This window comes from Penicillium antarcticum (assembly GCF_028974205.1).
Source record: "Penicillium antarcticum strain IBT 31339 chromosome Unknown utg000003l_segment0_segment0, whole genome shotgun sequence".
Lineage (NCBI taxonomy): Eukaryota > Fungi > Ascomycota > Eurotiomycetes > Eurotiales > Aspergillaceae > Penicillium > Penicillium antarcticum.
In genome coordinates, this window is record NW_026695301.1 from 1,156,591 (window position 1) to 1,176,779 (window position 20,189).

Sequence of the window (20,189 nt, forward strand, 5' to 3'; positions counted from 1 at the left end):
TGGCTGTTATGACAATATAGCATGCCGTTGTACTGTGTTTCCAAAACCTACCAAAATATATTCTTGGTCTAAAAACCTACCAGTAGATCAGTAACTTTAAAAATGCTCCCCACTTCCAATCTAATACTAGGTCTTCAAACACAGTGGAGGTCATTTTTATAGATCAACCCCAAGGTGGCAGTTCAGTAGAGCCAGTGCTACAAAAGAGGGGGGCCATCCAAGGCCCATCACAAATTATACAGCATATTCCAATACAATTCAATTTATTCTGTACATTGCAGCACAAATGCTGAGATAACCGCTAAACTTGCAGATCTGAAAAACAAGGTCTTCCGAAGACTCCAAAACCCCAATTTGCACCGTTGTTCCTTGGCCGCAGCAGGACGTTCAACTAAGCCGTGCGGGTATATGGTACACACCAAGCATATCAAATAGCCCAACCGTGTCAACCCAGTATGGAATACCGGGGGGCTGCGATATGCTTTACTTCCTCTCCGCGGGAGCATCCGGGACTTTGACGTCGGAGAATTCTTCTTGACCGACAGCCTTAATGGTGTAGGAGTCTGTTATATTGCATTGTGGTTAGCACATTGGTCTTGCTGGCTTTGTTTGGGCTTGTTGGATGTCTGCCAAGCTGGCAAGTGGCATGATCCTCTGCGCTGAAGACATGGGATCTCTGTACTCCAGGAATTGGGGTCGCGCAGGGCGGAACTTGGGATTGGTTCTTTACTCACAGACTGCAATTGTGAATGCGAACAGTCCAAAGCCGGTGAGGGCATTCTTGAAGAGATATGGCCGGCGGGCACGCAGGAGGGCGGCACCCGCGCGGTAGTCCTTGCCGTAGTAGGTGGAGTTGAAGCTGAATATTTGTTAGCAAGTATGCTTTCTTAGTCTCGGAAGTCACCCATACATTCCGGTAGCCATGTTGAGGAGGAGATGTAGACGGAGAAGTGGGAGACAAGAAAGTTGAGGCCTTGGCTCGTCTTCCGTAGGAAAAGTCTTGGCATCCGAGGCTCAGACAAACGCGAGACGTTACTTTTGATATTTTTTTATAGCTCTTATGGACTTGCTTCTAGATAGAAATAATCTTGTCAATTGAATCTAAACTGCGAGTCAAACGATTAATTTTCATGCAAATCCTATAGAAATGCGCGTGTGGTCAATAGATACATCGGAGTCTTTGGCGATCCTCGCCCTTTCACATCTCTCTCACTTTGGTCGCAACCTCACCATCACATCTCTTTTCGCACTCTCTTTACCGCCACGCCCTCTCTCAATACCATCCTTTTCGAAATTCCCACTGCACGCATTCTTTCGCGCTCTAGCAGGTGCGCATTCGAACTGCGACACCGACGTTCCCCGAATTTGCCGTCCTCCGTCTCGGCCTGGACCGCGTCGCATATCTGACACCCACCCGCCAGAGCCATAATGGCTCAACCTGCCGACACCGATCAGATCACCCAGCTCAATGCTGCCCGTAACCTCGTCCTCAGCGACGCTGCCTTTTACCCGCAGATCGTGAACGGCATCCTCCCCATCGTTGGAGCTAATACCCGACTCGAGCTACGAAGATGGGGTGCAGACTTCCTAGCTGAGACCTTTGCTAGTCCGGTACTTGCTGTAGCCCAGAAGGAGCAGCTTGCTCCCAATGTCTTGCAGACAATTCGAGATATCCTTGAGCTGCCGGAGAAGGACACTGCGGTACTGCAGAGCTTAGTGCAAACCTCCGCTAGCTTATACCCGCTTGTATTCAGACATATGTATGTCGAAATAAGTTTTTCTCTTCAAGGTGGCGCGGAAGCGCACTCGAATTTCGAAATGATCATCATGCTAATACCATCTCAATGGCAGTGTGAACCACCCCGATGACAGCAAAACATGGGAGACTATGAATGCTATCAAGCAGGTCATCTTCCGCCAAATGGACTCCTTCCCATGTCCCGTTAGAATTTGCTGCGCCAAATTTCTACAGCGTGTCGTTCAAGTGCAGACTCCGGGTTTGATCTCGGACCCCAGAGTATGTTCTGCCATCTATAGGCTTCCTATAACTGATGCTGACTATATACCAGCGACCGGAACAGAACGAGACCTCCTTAGCTGTTGTGCCTCGTAGCCATGCTCTTCTATCAATTCCGAATCTAGAAGCTGAATCATCGGGTCTGCTTGACCGATTGCTTGGTGTTTTCCAAGAAGAGATCAGGTATGACAACTGAATAGTGATTCTGGATGTCAATGGTAGTGCTAACTACAAGCAGTGATGCTCTTCTTGTAAATGCTACATTAAACTGCCTCGCACCTCTCATCCGAACTCGTCAGTCTATCGCCAATAAGATTGTAAATGCAGTTCTGGAATTCTATCCTTCAAAACACGTTCGACCTCCTTTCACTCCGACTGTTCGTGTCAGTGTGAAGTCCATGGAGAGGACAGCACGAGCTCTGCTTATCAATATCTTAAAAAGGTATTGTATTCATCCAAGTGAGAAGCGTGGATAAAATTAACATAGTTAGGAACCCGAACCACCCCATGTCTGGTAAAATGCAGATGTACATCGAGCGCTTGATGCAGTCACGTCTTGAGGCTCCTGATGATGCGTCTCGCAAACGTGGGTTGCCCAATGAGCCCACTGATGGTCTTGATAACGCAAAGCGCGCGCGACTTAATGCTTTGACTCCCCCCATGCTCAAGATCCCCCCCATGGCACCAGGACCCGCAAGCTTTGATAAGCTTTTCACCATCACAGAAGACATCGGACTGTCATCCTTTGACGTGAAGCAGCTTCCGTTCGATTTGGTACTCAAGATCGTCGTGCCCCTCTTGACGCAGGTCCACGACTCGACCCTCACACAGGCTACTGAGGTAAGCGGCGCTATAAGGATGATATATTGCCCACCGACTCACATTGCTACAGGCTATCCGCACCCGGTTGCAGACAATCACCAAGGAACAAAACATGCAGCGCCAACATCAACAGCAAGCAGCTGCAGCTGCCGACGATGACGATGACTACGAACCCGAATATCAACCCATGGATGCGGCATCCACCATCTCCGAGGAAGCTAGTGCCGTTGCGGCAGAAGTAGCCGATCTCCAGCCAGACCTCGTATCTTTGGGGCCATTCGTTCTGCCTCAACCACCCCCCTTGACCGAAGAAGAAGCCGCAGAGATTGGCCGCGCTGCCGTTGCACGCGTATTTGGCATGTTGAATGCCGCCGAGTCAGATCCACCTCCGGCCAAGAACCAACAGAAGCTCGGTTTCGCCCGGCTCGCAGGAAGCACCTTTGACCGGGACGCATGGACCGTTCTTCTTGCCCGCCTGGCTACACGCGCCCCCGCCGGCCTCGAAGACGACAACGCCAGCAAGACAGACTCGGCTGGACGCCGGCAAAGCACCATTGCTGAGTCGATTCGCGAGACGCTCTATCGGTACATCCTTGAGGATTTCCGGGGACGGCTCAACATTGCAATTATTTGGCTTAATGAAGAGTGGTACAATGACCGGATCAAAATGAGGAGTGCTGCTAATCAGCGTGCCGGATCTGAGGAAGAGACTCAGCCGACTGTTTCCTTGCATTATGATACTTGGGTTATTCGACTTCTTGATGGTTTCTTGGCTTATCTTGATTCTCGCGATATCAAGGTCTTGGTTCGCTTCCTCAGTGAAGTCCCTGAGATCACCATTCCTATCACTCAGCGGGTGGCCAGCTTGGCCAAGGATCCCGAGCGTGTTAACCTTTGCGTTCAAGCTTTGATGTGAGTTTTTGCGTCGCCGTCATCAAGTCCCCTTTACTGATTTTTTAAGGTACTTGGTCATGTTCCGAATTCCAGCGCGTGAGATGTGTTTGAATACGATAGAGGATGTCTACAAGACTTGTAAGTCCCAGCTCCACTCAATACCCATTGGCATGGTCCATCTAACGTGATATCAACAGACGAGGAATCTCAACCTGCCGCCAGGAAGGTTCTTATGAAGTGGCGGCCAGACAGTGCAGTACTAGCAACTGCAAATGGCGAAGAGTCATCGGTCGCACCTTCGCAGCCTGATACCCTGCCCACTTCAGCTGCGGAATAATTCACTAAATCGTTAATGATCCGGGATATTACAATCCTGTTTCGATATCGAGGGCTAGGTGGAAGGCGACTTCGATTCATTCACATATGACAGCTTTGTATCTTCGGCCATGTATCTTGGCCAGTGTTTTATTATGCCATTATTGCGATGCATGTTTCTTATGAGCTCAGTGGATATGCTAGCATAACGGTTTGTCTTTCCTAACTTCATTTTGGCTCTCTCGTTTCGATATCGTGCTCTTCGGAGCTTTTGTCACTTCTTGCATGCTGAGTAATCTCAATAACTTGATGGCTCTATTTGGCCTCCACGGTATTCAGAAGCTGCTGTGCTTATTGTCCGGATAGCATGACATCCGATAGAACTGCAGATATAATTACAAATACTTGGAAATTGGAAGGATGAAGGATCTGGGATGTGACCAATTATCCTTCAATCAATCAAATTGTGCATAAGTACGAAGCATTGAAGTATAAGAAGAGGCAATTACCAGGGTAAAGTCAACATACAAGCTACATCCTAAACAAAACCAACCCAAACCATGTCTACCATCCTCATCTCCGGCGCCAACAAAGGTATCACGCAAACCCAGCCCTCTCACAAACCATACTAAACAACCAAAGGAATTGGCCGTGCCCTCATCGTAAAATACCTCGCCCGCGAAAATGTAAATATACTCGCAGCAGTCCGCAACCCAACCTCATCAGAGACAACCTCCCTCTCTACCCTTCCAACAGGGAACAGCAGCCGATTGATAACCGTCAAAATCGATGCGAGCTCCAACACCGATGCCATCGACGCAGTGAAAACCCTCTCCGGCAAAGGCATAACCTGCCTCGACGTCGTCATCGCCAACGCAGGAATCTTCGACTTGGAAGCCTTTACCACCGTAGCCGAGTCATCCATTGAACAGATCCAGGCTCACCTAGATGTGAACACTCTCGGGCCTGTCCGCCTATTCCAGGCTACGCTGCCTTTATTGCAGAAGTCATCGTCTGCGCGCTTTGTCTTGATGAGTAGCTTGATGGGGACGATTGGTGGTATCAGGAATATCCCGCTTGCTCTTGCGCCTTATGGTGCCAGTAAAGCTGCTGCGAACTTGTTTGTTCGGAAGATTAATTATGAGCATGAGGGAATTGCTACTTTGTCTGTTCACCCTGGGTATGTGTTTGGGATACATTTTGATTGTTTTCTTTGGGGGTTGGCTGATATTCTTAGTAGGGGTGTCAAGACGGACGCTGGAAATGAGGCTGCGAAGGCCGCCGGATATCCTGGTGCTTCTGTTGAGGTTGAGGATAGTGTTAATGTTATTATTGCTAAGGTTGATGGGTTGACGAAGGAGAATGGGGCTGGGGAGTTTTGGGGTTATGATGATTCTATTATCGGGTGGTAGATGGGGGTCAAAGATGGTGTTGTGCAGAAAGAACGGCATAGTACAGAATATAGATTTGAGGAATGAGAAGTGGAAGAACCTTTCTTCTTTGGTTGTTGCAGTCAATGTATCGATCCCGATGTATCGATTTTGACCCCCTGTAGTTTGCTTTTCTGATGACAGCACAAATTATCCTCCTTCAATATAGCCCTAAGCAACGCATTTTGTGTATAAAGTTGGGAGTGGACGTGAATTCATAGAGGGAAGGGGTTACAAGAACAAGCTGTGATGTGCTTCTACTTTCCCAAGACGAAACAGCTACAGAAAGGACCTAATTCAAGAAGAGACATGAAGATTTGTGGTAATCAAATACAACCGTGGTATGTACACTAACAAGCACAACACCAAGAAGAAGTGTAAGACACGGAAGAGAAAAGAAGAGACTCCAATGCAAGAGATATTCCTCTATCCAAGAGACCAGAAAACAGAAACAACAGATAAGAAAAATCCATACCCCATACACCACATTTGATAGAACAATAAAGCACCTCGAACCAGATTCTGTTCTATACAGACAGATATAGGCCATGAATCCAAGGTAAGTAAGTGATAAGTGGAGGTTCCCACATATGAACGCTGCTGAAAGTAGAAAACAAGAGATCCGGTATTCCATTCATGCAAACACAAAGGCAACTCATCTTTCTTTCGGTTCGGAAAGAGTAATGGCCGAAATACATTTGTGGGTGTAGCAATAACAGGGAGTAAAAATAGACACAGGGCTTATCACAGAAAGGAGAAATCAGGTACGTAGGATGCAGAGAAAAGGTGGGGAGGTTGGTTGGGTATTAAGAGAGCTGGTAATTCAATCATAACAAGTCGGGGACAACATTTAGCGGGTCGGCATGTGATTTGAGCTAGAGCCTGTTGCAATTCCTGACTGATGGGGGCGGTAGTGTACCGCATCAACGGGTTTGGAAGAGAGGGATGGGGAGATATCCCGTTTGAGACCCGCTGGCTGGAATAAGCCTTGTCGCGCAGGAGGCGGAGAGAAGATATGGTTGTTCGTGGGGACGTCGGTAGCAGAAGAACGCTGCTCAAGAGAGTGGGGGAGGTGTGGTTGTGATTTGCGCACATCCAATGGAGAGGAACTTAAAGAGCGGAATCCAGATTTACCGTGGTCAGCATCATAGTCAGGGTTACGGAAAGGCCCTTGTGTTTGATGCCTCGGGTCTTGTTCCATGCCGTAGGGGGTATTGTTGGCAGATGAGTTGGCCGCAGAGGCATTTTCGGGGATGGTGGATGCGGATCCATTTGGTGCATTTATGTCTACCATTCGCTTTTGGGCGGCGGGGGTGGTATATGACGATGGCTGCGGATACTCAAAAGTACGACCTTGAGGTCGATGTTGCTGGGGGTGATGTTGATGCTGTTGCTGCTGCTGATGGATCGGATGCTGGGGATTTGCCCAGGGAGTCTGTTCTAGGAACGCTTCTTCGGCAGCGCGGAAGGCATTCGTAGACATGGCAGATATAGCAGTGCGGGCAGGCATCGCTGATGAATGCCTTGGAGCCGAGGCACGAGACTCGATAGTAATCTAGACAATGTTAACATTCGCAATTGATCAATTGAAAGCTACAAGTTACTTACCCCCATCTTTTCCAGGTCGTCATCAAGTTCTGTAGGGCGTGCTCCCAACAAGCTTGGAGCAGCGGGGAAGCCAACATACTTCGCAACACCAGCCATGATTGAAACCTCCTGGTTATATGCCGTCTGGTGCGCGATCTGCTGTGAACGACGAGTAGGGAACGCGATGATATGATGCGGACTGAGTTCATCGGTCTTGAAGCGATCATGCTGAATGGCATAGAACTGCTTGCTGATGTCACTCGAATGCTTCTCGCGCACATCTCGGACTCGTTGGAAGTATGTGCTGTGTGCCTGAGCCCGTTCCGCCAGGCCCTTGTTGAGCAACGACTTCATCCGGTATTTATACAAGTTACCCTCGTACTTGATCTTGGCATCCCGGTAACGTTGCACACATTCGATCTGACGCAGATACTCGGGATGTGTCGGATTCGGACCAGTCAGCATCTCGAGTTCTCGGTTGAGTTTAGATATCCGTTCATCATAAATCCTGCGCTTGTTAACATCCACATATCAGGAATAGGGCGGCTTCTTACTTGTCACGTAATGTCGCAAATTCCTTCTCTAGTGTCGCCAGAGAATCCAGAGCAGACATCTTTTTGACAGCTGTTCATGCGTTAGTAATCGTGCTGCGTAGGACTTGTGAGAAAACATACACTCTTCTTCAGCTCGAACCGTTGCTTCCGCGTCGTCGGGTTCATCGCCTCGTTCCGTAGGCTCTTCGTCTTCTCCAAGAATCTCATCAGCGACGTCCTCTGCAGTGGCATCGGCACCACCAGTTTCCGTCTCCTCATCTGCGTCTTGGGCCCGTCTTCCCTTCCGCTTACCCTTTTTGCCCTTTTTGCTTTTCATAGGCGGGGCTGGGAGGTCCAGTTCGGGAGCATCATCAGCCGGTGCGTCATCATCGTTGATCGCCATATGATCTTCGAGCGGCTCGGGGGAGAGGGGGGTATCGTCATCGATCGGGTCGCTCAAGTCGCTCTTGATTGAGCTTCGGCGCTTCTTCATAGGTTCATCATCGCCCACCTCAGTGCCGGTTTCATCACCGGCCTCGACGCGTTTTCGCTTCTTGCTAATGCTGTCTGGGAGCTCGACATCACCGAGGTCGGGGATGTCACTGCCCAAGCCATTGTTCTTAGAAGGACGTCGCTTACTAGGTGAGTCCTCCGGCGCTTCGTCGTCGACATCGTCAAGTGTCGTAGATTGGTGGAGCTTGCTCGGACTAGGTCCGGCACTGCCAGCACTTAGCACAATGTCGCGCTTTCGGATATTGTGAGGAGAATCCTCGATGCGCTCGGTCTCCGCCTCCGAATCGTTCTCCATTGGCTTGTCCGATTTGCTCGGGTCTTCGAAGTCTGAGGGCTCATTCTCCGAGACATCGTCGATCTCACTCAAACTACTTGAGCGTCCATCGTCGTCCATGAGGGGGTCGTCTAGAAAGGGATTCCGATCTCCATTGGGCATGGAGTCTGGCCCCGTTGACGGACCAACGGAGGCCTGTTCTCTGCTCTCAGCCACCTCCATTGAGAAGGTTGTATGGGGTAGAGCTGGCGCAAGCACAGTACGAGTGGAAGGAAGGAAGATTGGAGGGTATTGGTACTAATGTTGCTTTCGGCGAGGTTGAGAATCGCCGCTGGCGTGAGGGGAGGAAGGTCGGTCACCGATCCACCAGATAGTGTTGGGATGGAAATTCTGGAGAGATCAACGATTGGATTAGCTCAATTGCCATGTCAACTCCACAGAAACAGTGGACAACAGTGTTGGTGGGCAAAAAGTGGTGGGTGGGTGCGAAAGATAGGTCAGCGCCTCCAGAAGGCGGTGGTGCGGAGATTGATCATCGGACGCCCCCAGAGTCGGAAACAATCGCCCAGCGTAGGAACTGGAGGCCGCGCAAAGCGACTGTACCGACAAAACTGACTCCAAGGACAGTAGAGACCTTAGTTTCTCACAGAAATGACCAGATGAAAGTCTGGCATTAATGTAAACCTCAAGCGACGTACCGTTTCAACAATGCGCCGGAACCGACGCCGGTGATGAGCACAGCTGCTCGCGATCGAGCACTATTCTCAAAATCACCGCGTTCCTGGGATGCGAGAGGTAACTTGAGTAGAAGTCCACGCGTACCGCCACTATTGTATGTTGTGAAAGCTTTCGATTCGACGAATCCTGAGCAGACCGACTCTGGAGGGCGAGGGGAGGTCGGCTAGGAGGACAAGACGAGGGTACCGAATCGCAGGAGGACGGACGGCATGAAGGTGTTGTGGAGGATCTTGACCAGGACCAAAGCAATGATCAGGGATGGTAAAGCAGAGCAAAAGAGGGGGTTTCAGCAGCGAAAAGCAGCAGAGCGCTATGATGGGGTGCAGCAACAGAAGCGAGTGACGGGGTTCTGCCGCGTTCCGGCGAGTGCGAGACTCACCGCCCGAAGAAAAAAGCAAGTCACGTGAAGTAGTATCTGACGTAGACAGAGCTGAGAACATAAGTATATAGCTGGTGTGTAAGGTAGATAGATCAGATTGAAGAAGAGTATGTGGGTGAAATATAGTGGTCTGATGTGTATGTGCATGTCAAAGTTCAATCATAGCATTTACCCTCCGATCATTTACTACGTACATACATCGCAGTCAATATAATGGATGCTAACAAACAACGCATGCAGAGAAGATCCTTATGCATCTCTAGCCAATTTAGCCAAATTCCAATTTATCCCGTTTCTCCCATTTGCATTTGATATTCACACCGACTCTATACATGTCATGTGATAAGCAGCTTCCCGCGCCAAGACCCGATAAGCAGAAAAAAAAAAGTCGATAGAGATCAACTCCACGTCTCCTTTGGTATCACCAATTCCACCAGATTTCAAGATGGGAAAAAAGTCAAAGTCCCAGCCCAAGATGGACGACAAGCCCAAGGCTGCCGGTCTTCCTTTCGGAGGTGCTGCTGCTCTGGACCCAACATTGTCCTCACTTTTCGCATCAAGTGTATGTTGATATCTGAGTGTTTAATTGCAGAATATGTGACTGACAATTATTAGGCTGGACCTGTGCAAGCTCCTACAGTGAAGTACGCTGAGCCTTACCAAAAGAAGAAGACTGAAGAGGATGCCGACGAAGACGATCTATCCGCCGCATCGGACGACGAAGAGATGGATGATGCCCCGGAGGAGAGCGAATCTGAGTCCACAGAGGAACAGCCTACAGATACCCAGAACCGCAAGCGCAAGCGAGGTGCCGCCGCAGAAGATCTTGAGGAGACATACATGCGCCGCATCGCAAAGGAGGAGAAGAAGGATGAAGAGAAGAGAAAATCCGAACACGCCAAGCGCCAAAAGCAGACTGAAGCCGAGTCCGAATCAGAGGAAGCTGAAGCAGCTGAAAGCGCCGGCTCCGACAAGGAACCAGGATCCGAGGACAGCGACGAAGAGGAAGACAGTGGTCCCGCTCCCGTGCACGAGAGCTTGGCTGGTCCCACTCCCTCCAGCGAGGTCGAGAAGTCTAACCGCACAGTCTTCTTGGGCAACGTTTCCACCCAGGCTATCAAGTCCAAGACCGCCAAGAAGACCCTTCTCCGTCATCTGGCTTCCTTCTGCTCAACGCTCCCCGAATCCAGCGGCCCCCACAAGGTCGAGTCGATTCGTTTCCGCTCCGTTGCCTTTGCCAGTGGTGGTGGTATCCCCAAGCGTGCTTCTTTCGCCAAGCGCGAGATCCTCGACGAAACCACCCCTAGTACCAACGCCTATGCCGTCTTCTCCACACTTCAAGCCGCACGCAAAGCCCCTGCTGCCCTGAACGGCTCGATTGTTCTGGACCGCCACCTGCGGGTGGACAGTCTTGCGCATCCTGCTGAGATTGACAACAAGCGCTGTGTCTTCGTGGGCAACCTTTCTTTCATTGACAGCGAGACACCCGAGGAAGATGAGAAGACCGGCAAGAAGAAGAAGGTTCGCGCGCCCGCCGATGTTGAAGAAGGTCTCTGGCGCATTTTCAACACCCACATCGGAGGCAAGGACAAGAAGACCCTCAAGAAGAACGTTGAGTTTGTCCGGGTTATTCGCGACAGCACCACCCGTGTCGGCAAGGGCTTCGCATACGTTCAGTTCTACGATGGAAACAGTGTCGAGGAGGCACTTCTGTTGAACGAGAAGAACTTCCCACCCATGCTTCCCCGTAAGCTCCGCGTGACCCGTGCCCGTAAGGTGGCCAAGAAGCGCGAGTCCTCTGCTCCTGGTGCGAAGAACTCTCGTGCCGATGAAGCGAAGAAGACCCTGCAGGGACGTGCTGGCAGGCTACTGGGCCGTGCCGGTGCCGCTAAGGTCAATGCCGAGGCAAACAGCACCATTTCTGGTAACTCCTTTGTGTTCGAGGGTCACCGTGCTACCGAGGGATCATCAACCCTAAAGATGAAGGGCAAGAGCCGTGGTTCCAAGGCCAAGAAAAATAACCGAAGCATGAAGCGGGCTGCGGCATACAAGGCTGCTGGTGGCAGAAGGAACTAAAATCGGGCGAGAACTGTATCTTTATGGCGTTTTGAAGGGCATTTGAATATATCTTACAAAATTCGAGAGCACTGTATATTCTACGAGTTCACGTTTGATACCTGCTGGGGCCAATTTAGAACTGACGTCATGTCAACAATGTAATCGATCACTGACTCCTTCTTAACTTTCACCTCGACATACTCGAACGCGAAGTACAGTACTTCTAATCCTTCAACGAGCTATCCTCACCTGCTCCACAATTCCAACGGAGCCGTCGTGTTTTCAACTGCACTTCACTTGTATGCGGGGAGAAGCGAACCCTATCTACTCACACCGACACCATATTCCACACGAAGACATAACCAGACCGGAGTCGGGTGGTACAGAACAAAAGAATACTTCCGGGCAACCAGGCCAAGTCTAAGTGGTGTCTACAGTACTCCAGGACTCAGGCTTGCAGTGGCGTTGTAGCCTGAACACCTACCTTAAGACCACTTTTTCGAGGTGTCACCAAAGCTTATATCATTTACAAGTCTATCCAAAAACCTAGAAAGCCACAATGTTACCTTTTGGCCTTCGCCGCGGGCAGCTGGGCCGCAACCACATGCCTCCAGATCTTCCAAACAACGTGACCAACAACTCCGGCTCCGATCCTGAAGAAGCCCCAGCCGAAGATCTACCAGAGCCAGAATCAGTGATCTTCTACCCAAATCTATGGGACGTCCTCAAAGTCCGATATACACTACAATGGAAGCTCACAAAAGGCCTACCGGAAGAACTAATCGACATGATCGTGGACGCAGCCGAGTACTGGCCTTCCGTGGAGCACAAGATGCAAGACCAGAAGGTTGTCCAAAAAGACTGTGATCAAACCCTCCTCAAGACAGTACCACTTTGCTACGATCGAAACGTACGTCTCCACCTGTCCCAGTAAACAACCTCATATACTAACAACTCCACCCAGAGCCTAGGAAAAGTCATACCCCCAAAGCCCCTCCCCCACCGCGGTGCCCACCCCTGTCGCAAGATAATCTTCAAACTCTCATCCCGCGACCAAGGTGGCGGCCGACGCCGCGAGAACATGTACCAATTCTCATGGACATGGTTCGATACGGAAGTTATCAAGGCTGCGCACGAGCGAAAGATGTATATCAACGGCGAAGAGCAAGCAATACTTGACAACGAGGGTGGTCAGAAGCGGAAACATTACACCGAGGCTGATGCGCTCCTTCTCCCGCGCGGTAATAAGTTGCAGGTTAATGGTGCTCATGTTGGGGAGATGCAGCATGTTGAGATTGTTTGGGATTATCGGGATGGGATTCCACCTGAGTCGACCGAGGCTGATGAAGCTGAGAGGGATCTTGGACGGGGGAGGCTTACGCTTGATGGACGGGGGGTGCGTGAGTTGGAGATTGGGGATTCTATTGCTCTTTGGGCTAGGGCTCGGTTTCCGGGGTGGTCTAATCATGTTGAGAGGGCTTCTGTGAGGGTTTTCTGGGCTGTTTGAGATTTGATTTGGATAAAGATGTACATGGTATTTTTGTATAGGGCATTGAACAAATTAACAATCAGAATATCAACTGACAATCATGGTAAAGTGAGGTTCTAGTTAACTAGGTGACATATGTGTTGGAACTTGCTGTCTTCCGTAACTTGCTCAGCCAATGAGGGCATTGAAATCTCTCTCATTTATTACTTGCTATTTCTTGCTATTTATGCTATGCTCATCCTTAGTAATCCGCTCATTCGGAGTTACTATAATTCCGGTTCTCAATCCGTATTCATGAATGCAGCACTGACAATATGTTGTTGCCTTGTTCCTCAGGCCAGCATGAGCACGCAATTTCGCCAAGGCCAGCGGATCACCAAACAGTCGCAGTATAAAATCAAATGGCGCCCTCGGGCGGCTTTCTTTCTTGTCCCCCTGATTTCCTCTTGTTTTCCTCTAGCTGTCATGTCAGTGACCATGTCACTCATACTAACCTCACAGACATCCCAATGATGTATCCATCACCGCTTCTTCAGCCCTGGATGCCATGACACGGCACATGGAACGACGCAGCCGACAGCCCGAGCCCAGTGGGGCCCAGCGTTCCCTCGACTATGGCTCTCGGCCGGTTAAGAGCAGTCTCCGATGGTCACCTTGGGACTACAGTGACGAAGTAACTAACTCGCAGTATATTTGACCGCCTCGAGCTGCGCAACGCTATGGGTTCACTGTTTATTGGGGACCTTGGACTGGACAACGAGAATGATGATTCCCGTCTTAGCGATGACCCGACTGGACACCGGTTGCGTTATCTGCACCCATGATGATCGTGAACACTGACGCATTCTTTGCGGAAAGGCCGTTCTTGGCTCTGTACCCCTTCCCCCTCATCGCCGATTGAGTCGGCGATACATTTCAATCGCCGACCCATATTCTATTTAGATCGAATTAAATCTGTTTACTTATTTTACTATCTTGACTTTCTTTCTCTCCCAATCTCTGATCTCTCATTACTCGACATGGCTACTCGAAAATGCGCCGCGGTTGTTGTCGGAGCTGGCCCGGCCGGCGTCGCTGTCATCGGAAACTTGCTGGAACGTCAACTAGGCACGATAGCATGGATCGACCCATATTTCGAAGCCGGCAGAGTCAACAAGAACTATCGCGAAGTCCCTAGGTTGGTATCAGACCACCACGGACCACAAAAGGGTATACTAACAAACAAACCACCAGCAACACCAAGGTATCTCTATTCCAAGCCTACGCAAAAGCAACCACGCCCTTCCAAAAGGCAATCGAAAACACAAGCCTCCCAAACGCCTTTACAGCCCTAGAAAAGCTAGACCAAGACAAAACATGCCACCTCCACTACGCAGCCGACATGGTCCGCGGCCTAACAGACGGCCTGCAAAAGATGGACGAAGTATACGCCTGCCGGGGCTTCGTCTCAGCAGCAAATCTAAGCGAAAGATCAGGCACTCCAACTTGGACAATCCGCATCACACAAAAAGACAATCCAGCAGATCTCCAAATCGAAACAGCCCGCCTGATCCTCTGCACAGGTTCCCACCCAACGACAGTGCCCCTCCCAATCCAAGACCCAACCCTCCAACGCCTGGATCTGGACCTAGTGCTGAAACCAAGCGCGTTGGCTAAACACCTCCGCGCTGACATCCCCGTCACAACAGCCGTCGTCGGTGCTTCCCACAGCGCCATCCTAGCCCTCCTCAACTTAATCAACCTAAACAATACAACACACCCGAACCTCCGAGTGAAATGGTTTACGCGCCACCCGCTCCGCTACGCAGAATATAAAGACGGCTGGATCCTCCGCGATAACACAGGACTTAAAGGAATGGCCGCTGAATTCGCGCGCACTCAACTCGAAGACGATAAGCTAGCAACATCGCCAGCCGGCAAAGTTGTCACCAAGATCGATTGCGGCGGTGGACGTGAAGCCGAAGCGGAGATGTATCAGCGTCATATGCCGGGCTGTGATTACGTTGTTCAGGCTGTGGGATATACGCGTGATCCATTGCCGCAGTTGAAGAAGGAGGGTGCGCCACTTGCTATTGAGTTTGATCATGGCAATGGTCGTTTCCATCAGACTGGTGGTGCGGATGTTCCTGGTTTGTTTGGGGCTGGTATTGCTTTCCCTGAAAGGGTTGTTGATCCGCTTGGGAATGTTGAGTATGCGGTTGGGTTCTTTAAGTTTATGAAGTTTTTGAAGAGGGTTGTGCCGACGTGGTGATGTAGATTTGTGGATTATCGTTTCTTACTCTCTTGCAAGCCTATGTGTCTTTGATAGACTATGATTCAGCGTCTGGTATTAACATCAGTTGGTGTTTGGGGGCGTTCGGGCTGCTTTGCAGTTTTCAATTGATATCATTCTTACTTCTATTCATCGATCTGCTCTCGTAATCTATATTTTCGGACTCTATTTTCAGAGTTGCAAAGTAGCAAACACACTGCAAGCAATCAATCACTGGCACAGCAAGATACTCAGGTACATATATTGCACTGCCACTCTGTTCACTGATGGATATCATGGGAAGAAACGGCTTGTTATTGCTTCGCTGCAACAACGATTCTCTTGATCTGAGCATCATAGCTGCCTAGACACTCGTTTTCCAGCTCGTTGTAAGGAGGACATATCCAATGAAAAGAAGATTTAGCATTTCCCTCTAATTTAACATAATTGTATAGCCAGATTTATATCCAGTTCATTCATCATAAGATGCAAAATACCCACATCATACCACCTCAACATAATCATGAACATAAACACAAGTATATCAATAAAACATCAATGGACCACCTAGCACCACCACCGCCAACCCATCCATAACCCAGCCCAATCCCAATGTAATCAATCCAACCACATCCCCCATCAACCCAAACCCCCAATTACAGCCCCAAAACTAACATCAAAACAAAAACAACCGCGAAGACACCCACAGGCCTCACCCCAATAGCCCCATTACTATCCGTCTGCGTAGCAAAATGATCCCCGGTCTCAGTCGCCGTAGCCCGATACTCACTCTGACTCGCAACAGCCTTCTCATCATACCCCGTAGCAGTAACAGTGTAAGTAGCACTAGACTGGCTCCAAGTAAGAACAGTCCCACTAGGCGGGGCGGTAACCGTGCCGCCAACATTATGCAGCGTGGACGTCCCGTTATCAGGGAAATCACCGGGCTTGTAGAACTTGTCTGCGTCGCTAAATCCGAGGTCCCGGCACGTGTTGGTGTCCAGTCGGGAGTCGCAGCTTGAGGATGACCAGGCCCAGTTCCAATTTGGGATGGAGTTGTACAAGTTGTTCTCTGTGGAGTCTGGGAAGAAGATTGGCCAGAGGTCTGCGCCTGCTAGGGTTGGTTTTGTGTGTGGGCAGATTTCGTAGGCTCTGTTTTTTTTTTTTACTTTTTGTTAGTTTGGAGGAAATGGATGAGGTAGGGTTTGGTTGGGTGGGAGTGGATGTGACATACGCAGAGATACTAGCACTAGCACCACAGCAAGCACAATCCGATGCCCGGCCCGCGATGTCGAGTCCATTGCTTAGATTCGATAGATCGGTGGGATTGGAAGTAATCTGATCAGTGACTTTGCGCATACACTGTACCTGATCATTGCGCGAAGACAGCGTCGTTTTCAGGACTTTGCCCAGATCGCAGGAACAGCGGTTCGGTGCGTTGTCTGGGGCTGGCCAGAAGGGAATTGGCTCTGAGGCGCTGGGGCAGATGGCGAAGTATTGCTGGACGAAGAGTTGGTATTCGCAGGAGTAGACCTGAGGTATATTAGCATCGGATCTTTCAGGTGTAGATGGGAGGAAGAATGGGTGTGGGTATATACCTGGTTCCAGCACGTCTCGGCCATACAATTGATATACTTCTGATGAGAAGTACAACCACAATCAACGATGCAATTGCCATCACCGCGGCAATCACGAATACACGAGCTCCATTTGCCCGAGACGTCCGAGTTGCACCTCCTATACTCGGACGAGGAGGCACAGGCGTTGTCTGTGATATTGGTTTGGGCATTGGCCAGACCGGACAGGGCGGCGAGGGCCGCAGCTGATGCGACGAGGAATCTGGTGGATGGCATGGTGAACAATATAGAGACGATCTATACAGTGTCTGAATCTGAATTTGAATCCTCAACCAGATCTCGGATCGATGCAAAGAGTCCACCGCTAGAGTCAAGATCTCAGATTTGGGTGGGATCCGCTGGCCTCTTTATACATCCCAGAGAGCATCATCTGGGTATGTACGTATCAAAGCCTAATGCAATAGAATTTTCATCCTACGGTCCTTCCTACAGTAGTGCAAACTCGGAAGCGCGGCGCAATTCTGCAGCCAAGAAAGCCAGTCGATCATAACGAATAGAACTGTCATCGCTGACAAGTAAAGCCTGAGCCATTGAGATCGCAGAAAGGGACCTAGTTTCTGCATATCTCACATGTACATGCGAGTAGTCATATTTTGTTTAGCGGGCTTTGTGTTCGTCGGGTTCTAGTCGAGGGTCGAGCTACATGTTGTAGACCCTTGGGCGATGCATCAGAGAGAGCTGGTGGAATCCATGCATTTGATTCGATGATTCCATGATGGTTATGGGGGTGGTTCTTGGTGTATGTATAGCGTGCTGCAAGATGCCAGGGCGCCCTTGCTCTGACACGAGCGAACTCCGATCGCCCTTGCGTGGGATGGGGATGGGGTGGTTTTATATGGGGTTCGGGGATATTTGTGAGGTCATATATTGTCTTGGGGGTTCTGGGTTTCGTTTCTATGTCTGCTTGTAGTGTGGTCTGTTTGTGCGGTGTGGATATGTCATGTATGAACTGTACATGTGCAGTGACTGGGGTTGGAGGTTAGGGGGTTCAGTAGTGTGCATGCCTAGACTTGGTTCTCGTATTCTCATGGATTGAACCGAAAAATCGAAGACACATGGATTGGGTAGTCTGTTTTGTAATATTGCAATATTGAATTGATATGCCTGAAACGATCGGAGTGAATTGGGATTGGGATTTCATCGAGGGAAGTAAGTCATGTGCTGAGTCACAGGGTCTTGGAGAGCCCTAGACATGAATGAGACAGTGTTCATAACTCCGTGTCGGTGAATCTGCAGGCTACAGTAGATTCCAACTTGAGCCGGGAATTGACTCGGCAGAAGATCAAAAGATAAAATTCAGACTAAACACACTACAGTCAACACGTATCCACCTGCCTATCTGAAGAGATATAAGGGAGATGACACTAAGCCGTTGAACTCCACAGCCGGCTGATCTTCATTTACAAGAACTTGGCCTTGAACACTGACAAGTAGTCCAAGGTTAGCCCCTTGCCGAGAAAAGGCTACTGGCCCCCTTGTTACATTGAACAGTACGGCAAGGACAGTACAAACTACTCTGTATAATGCATTGAGCGGAAGTCCCGGATAACCGAGCACCCTACCCTAATGTGCTGTCCGGAGCGAAAAAAGTGGACAACGACGATCCCAATGATTATCTCCGAGTCCCACCGTCGCTCGCTTGTCGATCAGAGGGGAAAAACGCTCAGTTCACGGCAGTTAAATTCAAGGACGTCAAAGGGCTCCAAAGCGCGGGAAATAAAATACATTTTCGTTGGTACATCCACAAAGAAAAAAGGGGGTAAATCGGACGGGAAGTAATTATTCGTAGATTCAAGGGATATTCCAAACAGTTATCGTAAAACACGCTTAGCCTAAGCATAACATAAATGTGAAAAAGAAATAATAACCACAATAAGCCCAAACCTGACCAGTCATCGGGAGTGGTATTTTTGTACAATATGCCAATGACCGCCAAGGGTATGGGCAACAAAGGGGGAGCTGATCTGTTTCAGATACAGCGACCAAGAAAGAGAAAAAATATCACCAATGGATGGCAGCTAAATGCGCCGAGACATGGTCATGGTCAATTTACAGCATGGCGATGGCACCGGCGACGACGGCCAGGAGGCCACCAGAGACGCGGTTGGCGACACCGGCGTTGGTGGTAGGCACAGCGGACTCGGAGGCCGAGGAGCTAGCGGCGGAGCTGGTGGAGGCAGTGCTGGAGCTGGAGCTGGAGGAGTCGGTGGTGGAAGCGGAGGTGCTGGCAGCCGAGCTGGAGGTGGCCATAGTGGTCTGGGAGCTGGAGCTGGTCGAGGCGGAGCTGGAAGACTCGGTGGTCATGGTGGTGGTAGGGGTGGCGGAACTGGTGGACTCAGACGAGGTGCTGGAGGTCTTGCTGGCGGTGGAGGTAGAGACAGAGACGGTCGAACCCTCGACGGTGAAGCGAGGCAGGAAGTTGTAGTCGGAGGTGTCGACGTCGGAGATGATCTCAATGGTGTAGTCGGGCTGGGCGGCCAGACTGGAGGGAACATCCCAGGTGTAGCTGCCGTCGTTGGCGATGTTGGAGGCGAGGACACTGCCAGAGTTGGCGGTGGTCACGGCTCCCCATTGCAGGCGCAGAGTGACGGTGCCGCTGGTGGTTGGGGTCCAGGTCAGAGTGGTGGACTCGCCGACCTTGAAGGTGTAGCCATTGGTGGGAATGTTGAAGGAGTTGGCAGTGCTGGAAGCAGAGGCAATGGCGGCCAGGGCGACGACAGCGAAGGAAGTGAAGAAACGCATCTTGGTGGGAAATGTAAAGACGGGAAGGTAAGATGTGCAGATATGCAGATATATAGATGCAGAACGACTGAAGAGATAGAAAAGTCAAGCCTTAAAAGAAGGGAAGGCGAAGTTTATAAGAGGCAAATGGAAGAACGAGCCGAAAATGAGGCGCAAGCGGAGGTGAGTGCTATAAGAGAGTCCATGGTTTGTTAGCTGGAGACTAAGGGACTTCCAATGCCCGAAAGAGTCAAGAAAACAAATAGCGCCAAATGCAAGGTACAGCGATTGGCTGCGATTGCAACTCTCGTGGCGGAGACCCACGAGCTTTTGCCTGTCTGTGGCCATTAACGGCTTTGATTTCCTCGCTTGGCAGGGAATCTCGTCCGTTGACTGGTGCAAGTCCCCACCGTCGGCTTACTTCGGCTACAATTCCTCTTTCTTTCGCGCTAAAAACGCCCCAAGATTTGGAAGGACTTGTCCGAGATAGCACTAATTTTAGCCGGAGGCTGTCATCTTTATGATTGGGCG

The 20,189-nt window shown here is 50.1% G+C and overlaps 10 protein-coding genes across 10 annotated transcripts; 6 read left to right on the forward strand and 4 right to left on the reverse strand.

Annotated features, from left to right (window-relative positions):
- Window positions 1–483: 483 nt before the first annotated feature.
- On the reverse strand, window positions 484–924 carry N7508_003144 (uncharacterized protein; the record flags this gene model as incomplete). The annotated part of the gene is made up of 3 exons (XM_058461210.1): window positions 484–563; window positions 735–859; window positions 911–924. The coding sequence occupies 3 exons, from the start codon at window positions 922–924 to the stop codon at window positions 484–486; spliced, it is 219 nt and encodes a 72-aa protein (XP_058321787.1).
- A 504-nt stretch (window positions 925–1,428) lies between these two features.
- On the forward strand, window positions 1,429–4,070 carry N7508_003145 (RNA-processing protein PTA1; the record flags this gene model as incomplete). The annotated part of the gene is made up of 8 exons (XM_058461211.1): window positions 1,429–1,760; window positions 1,852–2,017; window positions 2,070–2,200; window positions 2,256–2,459; window positions 2,509–2,857; window positions 2,910–3,751; window positions 3,801–3,871; window positions 3,931–4,070. 8 exons carry the CDS (start codon window positions 1,429–1,431, stop codon window positions 4,068–4,070), a joined length of 2,235 nt encoding a protein of 744 aa, XP_058321788.1.
- A 538-nt stretch (window positions 4,071–4,608) lies between these two features.
- On the forward strand, window positions 4,609–5,460 carry N7508_003146 (Short-chain dehydrogenase/reductase SDR; the record flags this gene model as incomplete). The annotated part of the gene is made up of 3 exons (XM_058461212.1): window positions 4,609–4,642; window positions 4,691–5,228; window positions 5,289–5,460. The coding sequence occupies 3 exons, from the start codon at window positions 4,609–4,611 to the stop codon at window positions 5,458–5,460; spliced, it is 744 nt and encodes a 247-aa protein (XP_058321789.1).
- Window positions 5,461–6,328: 868 nt separating this feature from the next.
- N7508_003147 (uncharacterized protein) lies at window positions 6,329–8,607 on the reverse strand (the record flags this gene model as incomplete). Its single annotated transcript, XM_058461213.1, has 4 exons — window positions 6,329–7,033; window positions 7,087–7,573; window positions 7,620–7,689; window positions 7,740–8,607. The coding sequence occupies 4 exons, from the start codon at window positions 8,605–8,607 to the stop codon at window positions 6,329–6,331; spliced, it is 2,130 nt and encodes a 709-aa protein (XP_058321790.1).
- A 1,340-nt stretch (window positions 8,608–9,947) lies between these two features.
- nop12 (rRNA-processing protein NOP12) lies at window positions 9,948–11,578 on the forward strand (the record flags this gene model as incomplete). Its single annotated transcript, XM_058461214.1, has 2 exons — window positions 9,948–10,064; window positions 10,118–11,578. The coding sequence occupies 2 exons, from the start codon at window positions 9,948–9,950 to the stop codon at window positions 11,576–11,578; spliced, it is 1,578 nt and encodes a 525-aa protein (XP_058321791.1).
- A 541-nt stretch (window positions 11,579–12,119) lies between these two features.
- N7508_003149 (uncharacterized protein) lies at window positions 12,120–13,067 on the forward strand (the record flags this gene model as incomplete). The annotated part of the gene is made up of 2 exons (XM_058461215.1): window positions 12,120–12,470; window positions 12,525–13,067. The coding sequence occupies 2 exons, from the start codon at window positions 12,120–12,122 to the stop codon at window positions 13,065–13,067; spliced, it is 894 nt and encodes a 297-aa protein (XP_058321792.1).
- A 596-nt stretch (window positions 13,068–13,663) lies between these two features.
- Window positions 13,664–13,873, forward strand: N7508_003150 (uncharacterized protein; the record flags this gene model as incomplete). The annotated part of the gene is given in 2 exon segments (XM_058461216.1): window positions 13,664–13,722; window positions 13,738–13,873. 2 exon segments carry the CDS (start codon window positions 13,664–13,666, stop codon window positions 13,871–13,873), a joined length of 195 nt encoding a protein of 64 aa, XP_058321793.1.
- Window positions 13,874–14,068: 195 nt separating this feature from the next.
- N7508_003151 (uncharacterized protein) lies at window positions 14,069–15,300 on the forward strand (the record flags this gene model as incomplete). Its single annotated transcript, XM_058461217.1, has 2 exons — window positions 14,069–14,226; window positions 14,283–15,300. 2 exons carry the CDS (start codon window positions 14,069–14,071, stop codon window positions 15,298–15,300), a joined length of 1,176 nt encoding a protein of 391 aa, XP_058321794.1.
- A 656-nt stretch (window positions 15,301–15,956) lies between these two features.
- Window positions 15,957–17,153, reverse strand: N7508_003152 (uncharacterized protein; the record flags this gene model as incomplete). Its single annotated transcript, XM_058461218.1, has 3 exons — window positions 15,957–16,452; window positions 16,535–16,833; window positions 16,899–17,153. 3 exons carry the CDS (start codon window positions 17,151–17,153, stop codon window positions 15,957–15,959), a joined length of 1,050 nt encoding a protein of 349 aa, XP_058321795.1.
- A 1,833-nt stretch (window positions 17,154–18,986) lies between these two features.
- N7508_003153 (GPI anchored serine-threonine rich family protein) lies at window positions 18,987–19,679 on the reverse strand (the record flags this gene model as incomplete). Its single annotated transcript, XM_058461219.1, has 1 exon — window positions 18,987–19,679. The coding sequence occupies one exon, from the start codon at window positions 19,677–19,679 to the stop codon at window positions 18,987–18,989; it is 693 nt and encodes a 230-aa protein (XP_058321796.1).
- Between the last annotated feature and the right edge of the window lie 510 nt (window positions 19,680–20,189).